Genomic DNA, 12,724 nt, shown 5'->3' on the forward strand with positions numbered 1-12,724 from the left:
GGGAAACAACAGGGCACACAATCAGTTTGGGGCCCCATGCTGGTGGACTGAGTGCGAGGCCCTGGGCAGCTGCCTATGCTGCCCATGCCTAGCGCCGGCCCTGGTTGACAGGTATGCTGTAGGTGTTTCAGTCCTCAACTCATAGCCACATTTGCAATGTAAATCCACACACTTGATGAACAACTTTATTTCAACTCCTGAAACACCAGTAGAGAACAGCACAGCCAGCCACTTCAAATCGTTTCCTCCAACTCCTCCCCCAATGTTCCAAGCTCCCAGCATTCACTTAACATTCTAAGAATGCCAGCCAAGTTCAAACATAACAATTTCCTTAACTTTCAGTCCGGAGGACTGAATAATGGCATGAGTGTTCTCCTGCCACTTTTATTTCAAGTCCCTCGAGATTTGGAAAATCTTGAGAGACTTGAAATCTTTATAAATATATGACTTTGATGTTCTTAATCCTTCGCATTGAGGGCCTGGAGGGGAGTGGAGGCTGATGTAGGCCTCCCCTGCTGTCGAGTCTAGTTGGCTATGGGTTCCAGGTTTCTGCATCATTTCCCAGGAACGAGTGACAGCTAAATTACACCCTTTATTTTTTCACTCTAAAGAATGGTAATCATTTCTGAAACCAGGCACCGCCCATGCAGGTAAGAGCGGTGGGGTGAGGCGTGGTGGGGGAATGTTGGGGGATTAGTCGACAGACGACGAGGTAAACTTAAATTACAAATAACAAAAAACACTTACCTTGCACTAGCCGCATCGCCGAGTCCCTGTGTTATACCAGCTGTTAGGTTTTCTTATGTTAAATTCTGCCTTATCCTTTTGTGGTCAATAACTGTCTATAGAATGTACCAGCCTGCGTTTACATGGCCAGGATAGGAATAAAATATTAGGACGCAGGTAGGTGTCACTAGAGAATGGTGTGGTGTGAGAGTGGGTTGTATGACAGAAGCACGCATGGTTAACCACGCATTGCCTCTACAACGCTGCCTCAACCACGCATGCCTTTACCACACAATTTTGTAGTAAAGGCATGACTGGTAAAGGGGTGCGTGGTAAAGATCACACCCAGCCCCTCACCCTGAGTTCTTAAAACTATCTCATCCCCCCAAGCCCTAAAAACTACCCCGACCACCCTTGAGCCATAAATACTACAGACCCCTCCTGATCCCTCAAAACTACCCAACTCCCCCTGAGCACTAAGCACTACCCCGACCCCCCTGGACTCTAAAGACTACCCGACCCCGAGACCTAAACACTACCCTGACCCCCTGAGCTTGAAACACTATAAAATAGGTGCAGGCTGATAGAAAAGTGAGTTACAAGAGGTGTGGTAAAGGCAACATCAGATGTACTTCTCAGGTCTTTGATCCACCTTCTACTGCCTTGCAACCCACATCATACAAGAGGAATCATGCATACTTCTGACAAAGATTTACAGAATAAAATGTGTGGCTTGAAATCTTTTTATTTTGGTCCCAGGATTACCGTTGATTATCCTTTTTCATTACAATGTTGATTATTAGTAAAACTGGGAATTCAGCAGGCAGGCTTGCTCCCCTTGCAAGTAAGATTTATCTTTGTTGCCAATTTCGGATCATAGGTGTCCAAGTTTGCCTTGAAGCAAAGCACTGCTGTCTTGTCACATTCGCACACTTGTCGTCCACAATCACTTAGGGATCTTCCTGCAGCAAAGCAAAACAACATGACGTCATTCCAGAACCTTGCTCAAAAGTTCAATTCATTGCAAACATCCGCAAATAGGTCCCTTTGCAGCGCCAACGGAGACAGTTATACACTGAGTTTAAACATACTCATAAAAGCAAGGGGAAAAGTGAGTGTTATAATATATTTACCACTTTCTTTGGGGCATATTAGTGAAGTTAATGTAGACAGCTACATGAAGTATGGCTAGTAGTTACACTGGCTTTAGATACAAATACTCCTTTAGAAGCAAAAAATGGTTTACATAGAATTTGTCGGTTTGAAAAACATAGATTGCTAATGACACTCAGAGTTCCTGGCAAAAGTTCTGTTATCAGTTAAACTGGTTGGAATTATCTATAGAATGGAAAAATAGGATGAGAAAGTGCCTATTGCTATATGAACTAAGGTTCGATTTGCAGAAAGTGGTCTTATTTTACGCACTAACGTTTTGCAAATCGAATAAGATTTTGCAATAACCTATGTACTAGTCGACCGGTGTACAAAATAAGAAATCAAAATGGGTGACAGAACGAACTGCATAACTAATATTCTTTAGGCAATTCACCATTTACTATCCCCTGTGACTGGCTGCAAACACAAGGACGGTGGGTTGCAAGAGACAACAGACTATGGGCCATATGTATCAAGCCGTTTTTGAATCGCAAAGGCCGAAATTCGCAGAATTTCGGCCTTTGCGACTCGCAAACGGCCGTTTTGCATGTTTTGGAATGTATGACACATTCCCAAAATAAGGAATTGCAAACTTGTGCGATTCCTTATTTTTCCATTGCATTTAGGGAATCGCAAATTTGTGATTCCTTAAATGCTATGTATGTAGCAATTTTGCCTTGCGAATTTTGTTTAAGAATTCGCAAATTACCACCAACTTTTAGTTGATGGTAACTTGCGAATTCTTCCAGAAATGCACAATTTGGCATTTTTAAAGGTGGCATGTGATGCACACACATGCCCATAGGGCATGTATGTGCGCCATATGCACACACATGTTCTTTTCAGGGGTGCAGCAGGGTGTCTTTGAGACACCCCTGCACCCTTGCAATAATTCTCAAATTGCGATTAGCAAATTGCAAATTCGCTTTTGGGAATTATTTTGCATTCATTCCTATGGGCCTCCTGGCCCATAGGAATGCATTGTAAATTATTCCTTAATTGCGAATTCGCAAATTGCGAATTCGCAAATAAGGAAGCTTAAGGAATCGCAAATAAAAAGCGATTTTTTTCATACATACCATTTTGCAATTCCTAAATAGCGATTCCTTAAAATTCGCTATTTAGGAAATGGAAAATAGTTTGATGATACATATGGCCCTATGATCCATGTGATTGCATTCCAAAACAGCGAACTTTTATTTTGAAGCATGCCATACTCCTCAAGGGGACCGTAACTGTTTCAAAAAAATATAAAATTCGCTTTTGGGGAAACTTCAGGGGGAGCAGGCAGTAGTCCCCTGGATTACTCCCTACTCACACCGAGGCTACCACCTCGGTCCACAAAGGGAAAGGGGTCATAGAAGTAGCCCTTACCCTTTGCGAATCAGTTAGCATCCCAAATATGCAATATGTCATTGATTAATAGTTTGAGACTGGAACTGGGGCTGCAAACAATTGATTCATACCATACTAGCGCACAGTTTAGAAAGAACATCAATTTCATGTTCCTTACAAATTGCAAATCGTTATAGGTTGCTAACCACATTTCGCGAGTTTGACAACTTTTCCAGATTACAAAATAGGGTGACCACATAAGAAAAGGGGATTTTATAGATGCAAGCACTGTGATTTTGAGACACACAGGGTTTGCGACTGGCGAATCCCATAGTAGAGTGGGCTCTTCATAATTAAGTGCTCACTAAACTAACATTATGGGGAGAAATAGGTGGAAGGTGCGCAGTTGGCTTTATGTAACTCAGACCCATTTCGAAGAAGTGGTATTGAGCTTCAGCTGGACTGTGCTTACATGGTACTTGATTCTTATTATGTCTTGAAATCAACTTACAGATTACTGTGCTAGGTATTTTCATTTTGACTATAGTTTGTCTGTGTTAATGCTGCGTGCGCTTTCAAGCAGGTATCATTCTAGTGTCAGAGTTAGGAATATGTAATGTCATCAAGGAATGATGGGATGATTTAACTGAACGGTGTGCATATTACACAGCTGGAGGTCAGTCAGTAGGCGGGGAGCACTGAAAATTGGAAGGAGCTGCTCCATCAAGTCTTCTTAGCAGGAAGATGTACATAGCTGAGGCCATGCGTCAGCTCAGTGATCCCATGTTTTACATCAAAGCTAGCAAAGAGGAATATACCAGAAGTGTGATAGGCATCTCGAGAATGTTAACTGATTGGAAAGACAGAGGTCTTTTGGAGTGGGAAGAAGTCTGCTTCCTCAGAAGGGATTTTCCCAACCTCCTAGTCCTCTATCTCCTTCTTAAAATCCACACGAATGCATCCAACCCACCCGGCAGACCCATTGTGTCATCGAGAGGCAGTTTACTTGAAAATGGCTCCAGATATGTGGACACATTTAGAAAGGATTATGTTATCACTTTACCGTCCTATGCAAAGAACACCAAAGATTTTCTCACTAAGATTAAGGACATTCAATGGCAAACTTATCTTCTCCTGATCACCATGGATGCCAACTCACTCTATAACATCATAGAACATGAGTTGGGCATCAAGTCCTGTGCGAAATATCTAATCAAACACCCCTTATGCTATATGGAGTATACCAACATGATCCTAGACAAGGTATGATATTTTCTCCATAACAATTACTTTCTCTTCAATGGCGACATCTACAAACAGATTCTCTGAACTGCCACGGGCACATGCTTTTCTGCCAGTTTCGTGAATCTGTTCCTGGGGGCATGAGAGGACAACATCAGGGAGGATACCCACTTCAGGAAGCACTTTGAACAGGTCATTGTATGGCTCAGATACATAGATTACCTATTTGTCATATGAGATGGCACCGAATTGAAGGCTTCGGACTTCATTCGGAGACTGAACCTCAACAACATCAGTCTCACACTCACAAGAAACATAAGCAACACCTCTGTAGAATTTCTGGATGTCAAGGTCAAAATCATCAGGAATGAAATGCATACCAGGTTATTCAGAAAGACCACAGCTGGCAACAGCTTACTACATGCAATGAGTAGTCACCCTGAAAATCTCATATGTAGTATCCCCTATCAGGAACTCTTGAGGGCCAAACACAACTGCAGTTCAGAGGAAGCTTTGTTCCTTGAACAAAGCACTACGCTTACCAGATTTAGCGAAAGGTGCTACAAGAGTTGGGTTCTCCGCAAAGCAGTTGAGAAGGTCAGAGCGGTCAAAAGGACCGCCACTTTGGGGGACATGGAAGTCACTGACCTCACTGAGGAAGACAGCGTAATGCCCAGGATGATATTGACCTACAACGGTATCTCCAAAGACATTCAGAAAATCCATGAAAAAAACTGGGAAATCCTCACCAAAGATCCCATTATTAGCAGGTCTATATCAGATAGACGAAGAATAACGTATAGGAAGGGACGTAATTTGAAAGACATATTAGTTCATAGCAATATCACCACCACAGAAGGCATATATTGTATGAATCTATAGTGCTTCTTTCCTTGCGGTTATTTCAAGAGTTGCCGCTGTAGCCTCATGAAAAAAGGTGTACCTTAACACCATTAACAATACCACTATACATCTCGAGCAGTTTCTCACCTGCAGCTCTCCCTTTGTTGCATGTGTCTGAATGTCCATGCAATCGCCCCTATGTGGGGAGTATACACACAAGGCTAAGAAAAGAGTTTTGGAGCACATGAGGGCCATCTCAAATAAGGTTCAGCACTACCCCATAGTGAGACATTTTGAAAAACATCATTACTCTGATAGCTCCAAGTTAAAATACTTTGCAATCGAGCAGGTCAACATTGGCACTCTGGGAGGTAACAGGGAACTCCTACTGAGGAAATGTGAATCCCAACACATTCATTGATTTAGGAACTCTCTATCCAGGGCACATAACATTGATGAAGAAATAGCTATACATATGCATACTGAGTGACTGCCATCATGTTCACCTTCCTTTTCTAATCTCTTGTTTTTTTGCAGCCCTCTTCCATCTATCAACCAGTTACTTGGAACTGGAACGCTCAATCTTCCACCTGTTTCTTTCTGTCTAATCTCCTGACCTGTCTTTCTAGCCATGCAGACTACTTTTCTGGTTTCTCTGTCTGTTATATATTGTCTGTCCTTGTTGTCTCTGACATATACACTCTCTATTTTTGCAGGAGGAAAGGAAGGGGCCCTGGGATCTATACCAGTGACCTACGGGTTCCCTACCCTTTTCTTCGATGTATATGGTTAACTGCTGTCCACGCGCCCCGGATATGGATTCCTACTATTTCCTATTATTTTATTTCCAATTTCCTTTTATTTCCTCTGTGTATCACTTTGTCCTATTGAGCGCCCTAAGAAATGTTTCTGTTGTGCCTAATATACCCTCTTGGACATTTGCACCACACATGCGGTGGCACGGTGTGTTTTCATTGGGCTACTCGTTCTGCTACATTCTGCTAACAAGACACTATGTCACATTGAATTCCTTATCTGGTGTTCAATATGTAAAGTATCGTAGGAATTTTTCTTGTGCACTCTTGTATGTTACTTATTACTTGGCTGCTCAGTACTTTGGACATGCCATGAAGCTTCAGTTGATTTATAACACTATGTCGCTGTACACTTAGAGCGAATCACTGCACACATGTACCACTGTAAATATGTTTCCTATGCTTTGTATTGTATGTTGGCCACTGTCTCTCACAATCTGTGCAGCACCCTATCATACTTGGTTCTCTTCTGCACACTGCAGTTGTACAAATACTATTCCAATATGGCACTCACTATTATGTTCGACAGTCCATGTGACTTCCTGCGCTGCTACAAGACACCCTGTTGTTAATTTACCACAGTGCGTAGTTGCACACATGTATCAGTATAGGAATACCTCCTACACACTACTTTGTTGTGTGGCATACGTTTTCTCTCGAGCACATCACAGTTGTGCAGTACCTTTCCAAGTTGTCACTCACCATTTTGGTCCAACAGTTCCCTATCAATGTTACACATGTTACTGAGTCTTTCTTCTGTTTCCAATCTTTGTATTTAGGACCCTCTGTATGTCTGTACACTTTGTGTGAGCAAAACCGATTGACGGTTGAAACGTTTCAGGAAAATAATTTATGACGTAATAAATCCCTTTGTATTGAACTTTCCTTGGCTTTGGTTTCTGAGACGGTGTGAACTTTGTTCTACTTTCCTGGATTGTACCGGTGACTCCGCCATCTCTCGCACCACTTCTCATGGATCTCCTGGTTTCCGGACGGAGCAATCTTCTACTATGGATATATATATATATATATATATATATATATATATATATATATATATATATATATATATATATATTCATTAAAAAAGAATACCTTGTTATTCGAAACGCGTCTGACCTGACATAAGCTGTAAGCAAATAAAGACCTGCTTCTACCACGACATCTGGTGTCCGTTTACCCTCCTTTGGAGCGCTACCGGCTGGGGTGTATCAGAGAGGTGCGGGAGAACTCGTTTGGATATATATATATATAATAATAGTATGGGTACTTTAGCAACATATGGTCGGATGATTTACTTCTTATCACTCTTGATATAGAGGCATTATATACGAGCATAGACCATCAACAGGGTTTGGCCTCGGTCAAACATTTTTTGGAAACTAGGTCAAGTACGCTATATGAGCACAGTAAGGTTGTGCTAGAACTCATTAAATGGTGTCTAAATAATAATTACTTCCTGTTTGACAAAGATATATACAAACAGGTGAGAGGAGTGGCGATGGGGGCCTGCTTCTCCCCCAGCTATGCATGTTTACATGTAGGCTGGTGGGAGGAGCAGGTCCTCAAAACCGCCTTATAGGTTGAATATCAGACACATGTGAGAGCTTATCTACGGTACATAGATGATGTGTTCATTCTTTGGCAGGGGAGCGAGGAAGAAGCAGTCTGCTTCATAAATAAGATCAATAGTAACATCTATAATTTAAAATTCACCTCCCACATTCACAAAAATGAAACTGAATTCCTTGATGTTAAGGTCTTTGTGAAAAATGAGAAATTTGAAAGCACCCTTCATAGGAAATCGACTTCTGGCAATATCACTCTACACGCAACCAGCTCTCATCCTAAACACCTCATTGCTAGCATTCCGTATGGAGAAATCCTAAGGTTAAAACGCATTTGCAGCAATGAGGAAGAGCTTAACAAATGTCAACAGGAGCTGGTTGGCAGACTCAAAGTAAGGGGGTATTCACAAAAAATCTTGCAGGATGCGATAAATAAGGCTGAAACTAAATCTAGAATGAGCCTATTTATTCCTGAAACAGATATTCTATCGGTCCCCAATACTGCTGTAATCTCCAGGAGTAGTAATACTCCAAGATTGATTGCTACATACAACAGGGATGAACGGCAGATAAGAACTATATTAAACAAACATTGGCCAGTAGTGGTAACAGATAATATCCTTCATAACAGAATAGCAGACAAACCTATTGTTACGTTTAGAAGAAGTTGCACTATGGGCTCAGTATTGGACCGAGTATCACCAGAGGTCAAACAAGTCACTACGTGGCTAGCACCTAAGAAGGGTTTTATAAAGTGCATTTCATGTCGTGCTTGTAAATTTGGATGCAACATGTCAAAATACTCTACACCTTTTAGTTCAACACCTACATTGATTTTGGGAAACTACAATTGTAAAACCGAATATATTGTATATGTCCTGACGTGCACCTGTGGGCTTAGCTACGTTGGTAGCACAAAGCTGCAGGTGCACGTCAGGATTTTGGAGCATATAAGGGCCATTCTCCACAGTGACGCAACATATCCTGTTGCGAGACATTTTAAGAAAGTGCATGCAAATAACATCAATTGCTTGTCCTACTTTGTAATAGATGCTGTGGCAAAGAAAAGAAGGGGTGGCAATAGAGAGCACCAACTCCGTCAGCTCGAAACTAAATAAATTCTCGAGCTTGATTGTAAATGGCCCAACGGGTTGAACACTACAGAAGTTATGCGCAGCTTTCTGTAAAAATAAACTTCAGCTGCAATATTGTGGTTTTCATTCATAAATGAGGTTTTATCTATGTAAATAGCAAATTGATGAACGTCCAGTACGAAAGTATATCAACTCTCTGATTTTATAAACTAGTTAATTATATTCTCTCTTTCACTTTGGATTGATTTCTTCAATGTATTTATTATTTACAGAATCTAATGTTTCAGGATAAAGGTGGCTTTTATTAATTGTTTATTAATTTTAGAAATTAGATTTATCTATATTCTAGGAACAGATGGTTTAGCCCTATATTAGCATTTGATAGATTGAGAAATCAATACTGTCTACACTAGCACTTTATATTTATATTTATATATGCACTTTTTGCACAAATTCTCTCCCACTCATGTTTGCACTGAAAAAAAAAATGAAAGATAAAAAAGAAAATATGATTGATCAGAAAATCATGATAAAAATATTTATGTGTTGTTATGCACGTATGACTCATAGGCCATAATGGTTGAGATGGTAATAAGCAGATTTATCCGGCAATAATTTAGTATGGGTACTTTAGCAACATAGGCAGTCTTGGATTTATCCAATGAGAATTTTAAATATGAATTGTATATATTATTTTATGAATACTATGACATTTAAGCACTTTACATGTTTTTAAAAGTTTTTTAAACATGTGTACATATATCGAGTGTGTCATATTGTATTAACTTGCCTATGTAGTTTAGAACTACAAAACGATCTTTGTAGCTACTGCAGTCTGTTGTTTATGTCCACCATCATGTGACCTATGATGTCAGAAACTGGGAGTGGTATTATTCACTTTAAATGGTAGATGGCGTTTTTTCCACTTTTGACACGTGAACAAGGGCTTACGGGCTTGAAACGCTTTGTGTTGGGTCTCTCTAAATAAATAATATCTTTTGCCCAGAAGAAAACTACGGAGTTCTGTGTCTCTTTTCTCGCCTAATCCGCCGTGGGTGGAATCAGGAAGTGGTTCAAGTTTCCAGGGGATATATATATATATATATATATATATATATATATATATATATATATATATATATATATATATATATATCTATGAAACAATCTCAATTTTCTCTCGCCTGGAGCCCAGTCACGGATACCTTTGGCGCAGAAATGAAGAGGAGACCCAAATGCAGGTGAGCAGTTTTATTAAATCGTGGGGAAGGCGCACCTCAGCATAACGTTTCGGCCTTCACAGAGGCCTTGGTCACATGTCAGTTGGTAATGTGGATATATAAATAAATATTCCTTGTGCCTAATAAACCCTTCTGCATAATATTGGGGCTTCGACTCTGGTTTCTTTCCATGTGGATTTCCAGGAGGTGATTGGTCACATGTCAGTTGGTAATGTGGATATATAAATAAATATTCCTTGTGCCTAATAAACCCTTCTGCATAATATTGGGGCTTCGACTCTGGTTTCTTTCCATGTGGATTTCCAGGAGGTGATTGAATATATATATATATATATATATATATATATATATATATATATATATATATATATATATTGAAGCTCTAAAAGCACCAAAGCGTCGCACTCCCAGGCGGGTGCTCCCGTTGCGAGGGTGCACTCGCAAAACCAGTACCGCTCAGCCTCCCAACGCGGCAATCATCCGCAGGACGAAGGAAGCACTCACAGGGGTGTATTTTCACAAATTTATTTGTAACACAGCACACTGACGCGTTTCGGTCGGAACCTTCCTCGAAGTTTACCGAACCGGCAGAGGCGTCCACCATTTATTCCCGCATCCGGGTAAAAGTCATAGACATAGGACTAGCCTATGGGGCGGGTAAGGAAACAGCATGAAAATAAGCATGAAAATAAGCGCCATCTTAGGATGTCACAAAACATAATGCAACACCACATCAATGCAAAATAAAGCCCTGGATGGGCATGGCAAACTGTACACTAATATAAAAAAAAGCACAATTATACCAAATATTATTCAAATAGAGTAAATAAAGATGAATTAATAAACAATATAACATAAGGAAGGAAAAATTATTATTAAAATATAATAATCCTTCCTATCAGCTCCTCAATGCATGCTGTATACACTCCTATACCCCGCACAGTTTCAATACATAAGTATATGTTCCATCAATCAAGCCCTAGATGGGCGAATAGTGCAGTGTAGACCCAGCCGGACCCACACTCCTAACAATCATGACCAAGGCAAAGACAATTAAGTGGGACTCAATCAAAAATTATATCAAAGTGATAATATCAAGAAATGAAAATTCAATACCAATCCAATCCAAAAATTCTTTATTTCGGCCACATGGGCCATAAAAGAAGCAATAAAATACAATACAGATAAAAGACAATATATACAATAAAAACCCAACTGAACCTGCAGTCTTTTTTGGGAAGCATGGTAGAGGAAATTTAGCCAGACATTTTCTTCCTAATTATCCATGCTGCCATTAAGAATTTGGAGACCGCGAACACAATGTGGCCCTGGGTATTAGTTTTCAGCACCCTGTAGGCTTGTAGGTAGTTGTTGAAGCCCAAGTTTCGACATAAAGGAGCTAGCCAACGCCTCCGCGGGCTCCAATAAGCTTGGCAACAAAGCATTATGTGCAAGTCATCTTCTTCCCTAACTTTACAGCATGGGCAAAGCTTGTCGCCCCCTAGCGACCACTTATGGGTAAAGACTTTAGTAGGGAGCGTGCCAAACCTCCATTGCAGGAAGAGTTTCCTCGCCAGAAGGGGATGGATAAAATCCATAAAAAGTTCAAAAAGATAGGAGTTTTTGGATGCAATAAAACGATCCGTCAGGGTGCCACTGTCATGTGCGCTGTCCATGTCAGCAAGGGTTTTATTCTTGTAGAGCTGTGCCAGGGTTTTACGTGGGATCCTTCTACAGGCCTGGGCAGGGTCATCCCAGAGGTCTGGCAAGTTCAGGCTGGAACACTCCGATTTGATGAGCGCCAGCCAAGGGATCTTACCGTTAACATCCAGCCTCAGGACATGTATAAGGTCCTGTCTGTAGTGGTGCAGCTCCTCAGTTGACCATAACCGGTGCCAGTACTTCACCGGCTTCGACCGTAGATCCTCTACGATTGACGGGAGGCCCAGGTCAAGTCTGAGGGGGAGGAGAGGTGTGCCTTGCGGGAGAGCAAGAAGACGTCGAAGGAAACAATTTTCCACCCCTGCCATGGCCTTCCCAGCTTTGTGGCCCCACAGCTCGCTGCCATACAAGGCAGCTGCCTTCGCCTGGGTCCTATACATTTCCAGAGCCGGGCTAACAGGCTTAAAGGTGGACTTGTTGGATACCCTCAGGAGTGCACCCGATATCTGAGAGAGTTTCAGCCTAGATCTTGCCACCTGGGAATCCCAAGTCAAATTTTCTTGGAGTGAGACCCCCAGGTATGTAAAGGTAGAAACCCTTTCCAGGCTGGTTCCCCCCAGTTTTGGATTGGGTCTGGTCCTGGCCGGTGGGTTGAAGATCATGAACTTAGTTTTCTCCGTGTTCACCTCCAACCCATGCTGTCTACAGAAGTGGCCAAAGCCATCCACTATCCTCTGGATCCCCATCGGAGATTTGGAAAGAAGGAGGGTGTCGTCGGCAAACATAATTGCCGGAACCCTCCTTCCTGCCAGAACCGGGGCATCGTTGTCCCCGACAGCGTCAAGGTGTTCAATGACGCTGTTGATGTACAGACAGAAAAGTGTCGGAGCCAAGACACAGCCCTGTCTGACACCTCGGCGGACCGGGAATTTCCCTGAGGGCCTGCCATTCCTCCCACACCTCACTACCGCAAAGTTGTTCTCATGCAGTCTAATGATGATACCAAGGAGATGGGGGGGAACTCCCAGCTTCTGCAATACCTC

General features: G+C 41.6%; 1 protein-coding gene across 1 annotated transcript in view; it reads right to left on the reverse strand.

The window, feature by feature from the left end:
• Positions 1–1,451: 1,451 nt before the first annotated feature.
• The window catches only part of LOC144753319 (phospholipase A2, membrane associated-like), a 307,985-nt gene continuing 296,712 nt past the window's right edge, over positions 1,452–12,724 (reverse strand). Inside the window, exon 4 of the mRNA XM_078641058.1 lies at positions 1,452–1,688. Coding sequence (XP_078497184.1) covers positions 1,543–1,688 — 146 coding nt within the window. The 3' untranslated portion in view covers positions 1,452–1,542. The remainder of the gene's footprint in view (positions 1,689–12,724) is intronic.

This window comes from Lissotriton helveticus, chromosome 5_1 (assembly GCF_964261635.1).
Source record: "Lissotriton helveticus chromosome 5_1, aLisHel1.1, whole genome shotgun sequence".
NCBI classification, from domain to species: Eukaryota; Metazoa; Chordata; class Amphibia; order Caudata; family Salamandridae; genus Lissotriton; species Lissotriton helveticus.